Here is a 5,000-nt window from a genome sequence, read left to right as displayed (position 1 = left end):
GCGGCATAGTTCTCCGGTAGTATACGAGAGCCAAACTGTCCATATTCTGTGAAATACGAATGTGTATATCAATGAAGCTACAATGACTGAATTAGTAAGTAACAAACAAACAATACATCAGTTTATCACTCGCCGGCACAATGCCTGCAGTCTGACTACTGTACTGTAGCCTTGTAGCTATGTAGCCAAATGTGGCTAACGACATGAGACCTCGTGCGCAGATGTATAAAATCAAGTAAGGGTTAACGTTCGGCGAGAAGGTCGCTACCGTGGAATAGCAGCACGACAGAGAGAATCTTTAGACCCCGACGCGGACCGACGCGGACCGACGCGGACCGAAAGTTAACCCGCTTATTATATGGATATACTTAAATGATCCACACATGACAGGCCTATTTAATGTTATGATTGTTGCTGCGCAAAACAAAACAGTGCCGTTGTGGAACACCGCTAGGCAACAGCTAGGTAGCCAGGACAACAGGTGTTGTCTATCACAGCAGCTGATTAGAGTCTTGTTGAAAAGTCGCTTTAGCAGTGAAAAGTCTTGTTGCCATTGACAGCGGTCTGTTATAGACCAACACGTCCGTTATCGAAAAATAACAGACGTGCGAACGTTGGGGAGCCCCGTTGAAATGAATGGAGCATTCGACCGATGACGTCACACCAGTGGCGTAGGCAGAAAATGTAAATACTGTGGGCCTTTGGAAATTTAGTGTGGACCCCTTTTTTCACTTTAATAAGTTAATTTTAATCCCTGGCACCGAATAGGCTATCAGGTCCCTATACGATGCTGCTGTGGAGCTTTGCGGAAGCCTGGAGCTTTGTCTAATTGACTCCTTCATACATACATGTAGGCTACAGTATATTTCAAAGCACAGTGTGCTTTGGATGCATGCGTTACTTGAGGCACTGTGCAAAACAACAAAACGTTTTACCATTGACCTCCGCAGTTTCAAGTGCGTGCGTGCATGTGTGTGAGTGAATGAGAGAGCGAGCGAGAGAGAGAGAGAGAGAGAGTGAGTGCAGTGCGCGCGAGGGAGAAAGAATCTTGCAACCATCGGACAAATTCGGCAAGTTATTTTCGATCGAGGTTTTGTAGCTGGATTTCAACAGGCTTTGACCGTGTTGGCATACTGAAAACTGTTCCTCATCGGACGACAGAACTTTAACATAGAGGCAGGCGTAGCCTAATTGCAAGAGGCAGACCTATGGACAGAACGATGAGAAATGTTTGGTATGACAATACGCATTGGACACTAGCCGTGATACCAAAGTTGCTGATATGCCACCACAGAACTACGTAGGATAATAGGCAATATAAATCCAACATCCTACACATTAAAAGCACAACTGTTGTTCATATAACAAAAGGGGATGCTACAAGTCAAACATCAATCACCACGGTGGGTGAACGCTGTTCCACACACACACAAGCCCACTATCCCTAGATTAGACTGCTTCACCAAAAGAAAGTATTCCCTTAACTGCCAGTAGAACAAATGATTCACAATTCGTGGTCAAATATTACCTTAATTGCCCTGCACCACTATGATCGTTTTTCTGTAGCCAATGTTAGCTTGTGTTTTTTCCATTCTTGGTAGTTTGAAATGAATCTCCTACCTTGTGCGTGGTGGTCGCCTACATCCAGAGTCTATTCCTTAGTATTCCATCGGGTTAAGTCATCCATTAATTGCCATTCTTAGCAAAGAACTGTTGAATGCTTAACTAACTTCTGTGACAGCAGCAACAGCATTTCTGCAAAACATAGCACTGGCTAGCAAAAACCCGCTGCGAGTTCAAGCGATAGTTTACAGTTATGAATGTGCGTTGCTGCTGGCCAATCAAAATTAAGCTGATAAAATAATTCTATCGGGCATGATCAAAAAAGTTCTAAGACAGCTATACTGCATTGAAGCAGGATGTTGACTTACATTGTTAATGGCTGTTTTATTTCGTTCCTTGATTTTTTTCTGTGTCTTTCACTTATTATTAGGCCTATTATTATATTTTTTTTAACTTGATGCTGGACACTTCTGATAGCGTGGGCCAGCTGTCAATTATAGTGGCACTGGTCCACACTGGCCCTTATGTCCCTACGCCACTGCGTCACACCATATAATAAAGTACAATAACTGTGCTAATGTCAGTATTACTACTACAATGACTGAACCATAATTGAGCTAAACCGAGGGCAATGTTAATGCAATGAAAGGCTGTATGCTGTTCATTCTGAACACTGAATGTCAATTCTAGTTTAGACTCCATCGCATTCACATTAGGAAATGAAATAAATGATGAACTGTAGATCTTGAGCCAAACACGAAAGCTAAGTATTATCCATTTGTGTTACCACATGCGTTAAAATCTCCATTTGCTTTCCCCTCTATTCAATAGTTCTCTCATCACTCCTTCACACATTGAAATGAATGGAGCATTCGACCGATGACGTCACACCATATAATAACAGTGGTTAGCGACCAGAACCAACAGGCGCCGTTGCTGAACTGCAATCAGCGATTAGTGATGTACCACATGACCGCCTTTTTTCTGTCCTCTGCTATTACCTCCTCTGAAGGAGCTGATCTCAGAGACCATTGTAGTGATTGTTGTGTGTGTGATGAATATTTTCCGTGCACATTTGAGATCCCTTACTCTCTTGCTCATGCTCATGCTCGCTCTCTCGCTCTCGCTCTCGCTCTCGCTCTCTCGCTCTCGCTCTCGCTCTCGCTCTCTCGCTCTCGCTCTCGCTCTCTCGCTCTCGCTCTCTCGCTCTCTCTCTCTCGCTCTCGCTCTCTCTCTCTCTCTCTCTCTCGCTCTCGCTCTCTCTCTCTCCTCTGCTGCCAACCTGAACGAACTCCACTTCCAGTGCACAGCCAACTTGCATTTCAGATGACCTGACTATCTTTCCTTCTCTCCTCACCACCCCACCCCACCTCACCCCACCCCCTACCGTACCTCCACCTCTGCAGCCAACCTGAAAGAATTCCACTAAAGGGCCATACACACACGTCGCTACTAGTTACTCGCTTAGCGAATGAAGTCAATAGAGTGTTGATGTGTTCCAGCGATGTGGGCGGATCCCGAGTTGAAAATATTTGATCTTCGAGCGAGGCGAGTAAGCGAGTAACCAATTGGAATGGAATTCTCGCCTGTTCATTGGCAGTTAAAGCCGCGGGAACTTTCAGCTAACGTTCCATGAAAGAGTGGCGAGTAGGCGAGCAAGCGAAAAGCTAGCTTTGTGTGTGTACGCCGCTTAACAGTACATAGCCAACTTCCATATCAGATGACCTGATGACTATCTTTCCTTCTCTCCCCACCCCACCCCACCCTACCTCACCCCTACCTCCACTTCCGCAGCCAATCTGAAGGAGCTGATCTCCCAGACCATAGTAGTGATCTTGTTGTGTGTATGATGAATATCTTTCCTTCTCTCCCCACCCCACCTCACCTCACCTCACCACCCCCTACCTCCACCCCACCCCTACCTCCACCTACCTCCACCTCCCTCTGCAGCCAACCTGAAGGAGCTCATCTCCTAGACCGTAGTAGTGATCTTGTTGTGTGTATGATGAATATCTTTCCTTCTCTCCCCTCCCCACCCCACCTCATGCCACCTCACCCCTACCTCCACCTAACCTCTGCAGCCAACCTGAAAGAACTCCACTTACAGTAGCCTACATAGCCAACTTCCATATCAGATGACCTAATGAATATCTTTCCTCCCCCCCCTTGCAGCCAACCTGAAGGAGCTCATCTCTCAGACCATAGTAGTGATCTTGTTTGTGTGTATGATGAATGTCTTTCCTTCTCTCCCCACCCCACCACCCCCTACCTCCACCTACCTCTGCAGTCAACCTGAAAGAACTCCACTTACAGTAGCCTACATAGCCTTCCATATCAGATGACCTAATGAATATCTTTCCTTCTCTCTCACCCAACCCCCCCCCCCCCTGCAGCCAACCTGAAGGAGCTGATCTCCCAGACCATGGTGAGCTGGGCACAGGAGAGCCACATCCAGGACCCGGAGCTGGTGCGCGTGATGTTCAGCCTGCTGCGGCGGCAGTACGACAGCATCGGGGAGCTGCTGAGGGCCATGCGCAAGAGCTACACCATCAGCGCCTCCTCCGTGCTGGACACCATCCACCTGCTGGCCTCGCTGGGGCAGATACGCTCGCTGCTCAGCGTGCGCATGGGCAAGGAGGAGGAGCAGCTGATGATCGACGGCTTGGGGTGAGATACTAGCGGACAGACGTGAGGGCATGCGGACGCACGCACGCACGCACGCACACACACACACACACACACACACACACACACACACACACACACACACACACACACACACACACACACACACACACACACACACACACAATGGAACCTCTCTCTCTCTACTCTCTCTGGTACAGTAGTCAGACTGCAGGCATTGTACGGCGATAGCTTAACTGATGCATTGTTTGTTTGTTACTTACTAAATCAGCCATTGTAGCTTCATTTACTTACACACACTAGAAAGAAAGCATTCGTATTTCGCAGAATATTGACAGGTTTGCCCTCACAAAACTACTGGCGCTGTGCTGCCACGAGAACAGGGAAGTGGCGTGGTCAGGATTTTCTTGAGGTGCGCGACGATGGTTGCAGAGCCTCTGCGGGTGGAGGCGGGGTCGCGCACAGAGGCAGATTTGGCAGACGCAAAGGTTCTGCAACCGTCTGCACAAAAAAAGCATAAATTAGGCTTAAGACTGCACATACACCATCTACCGTACAGTACCAGCAAGTTTGAGTGTTCACTTACACATGTAGGACATACTGCAGTGTACACATGGATAGAGAAGAGGGACAACTCATGATTGGGCTGATCTAAGAAAACAAACACCCACCCACACTATCTACCAGCTAAGATGAAAGGTCACAAAGGTTTACACACCTTCACAAACGGGACAATGAAATTCCAGATTGTTTCGTCCGGAGGCGGTATTACGTGCCTACGTCACAATAGC

General features: G+C 47.5%; 1 protein-coding gene across 1 annotated transcript in view; it reads left to right on the top strand.

Annotated features, from left to right (window-relative positions):
* Window positions 1–5,000, top strand: part of LOC134435204 (ryanodine receptor 3-like) — a 414,716-nt gene that overhangs the window by 245,977 nt on the left and 163,739 nt on the right. Inside the window, exon 42 of the mRNA XM_063184070.1 lies at window positions 3,957–4,230. Coding sequence (XP_063040140.1) covers window positions 3,957–4,230 — 274 coding nt within the window. The remainder of the gene's footprint in view (window positions 1–3,956; window positions 4,231–5,000) is intronic.

Source organism: Engraulis encrasicolus, chromosome 19, assembly GCF_034702125.1.
Source record: "Engraulis encrasicolus isolate BLACKSEA-1 chromosome 19, IST_EnEncr_1.0, whole genome shotgun sequence".
NCBI classification, from domain to species: Eukaryota; Metazoa; Chordata; class Actinopteri; order Clupeiformes; family Engraulidae; genus Engraulis; species Engraulis encrasicolus.
The sequence above is the reverse complement of the archived record's forward strand: the minus strand, read 5'-3'. Positions and strand labels throughout refer to the sequence as shown.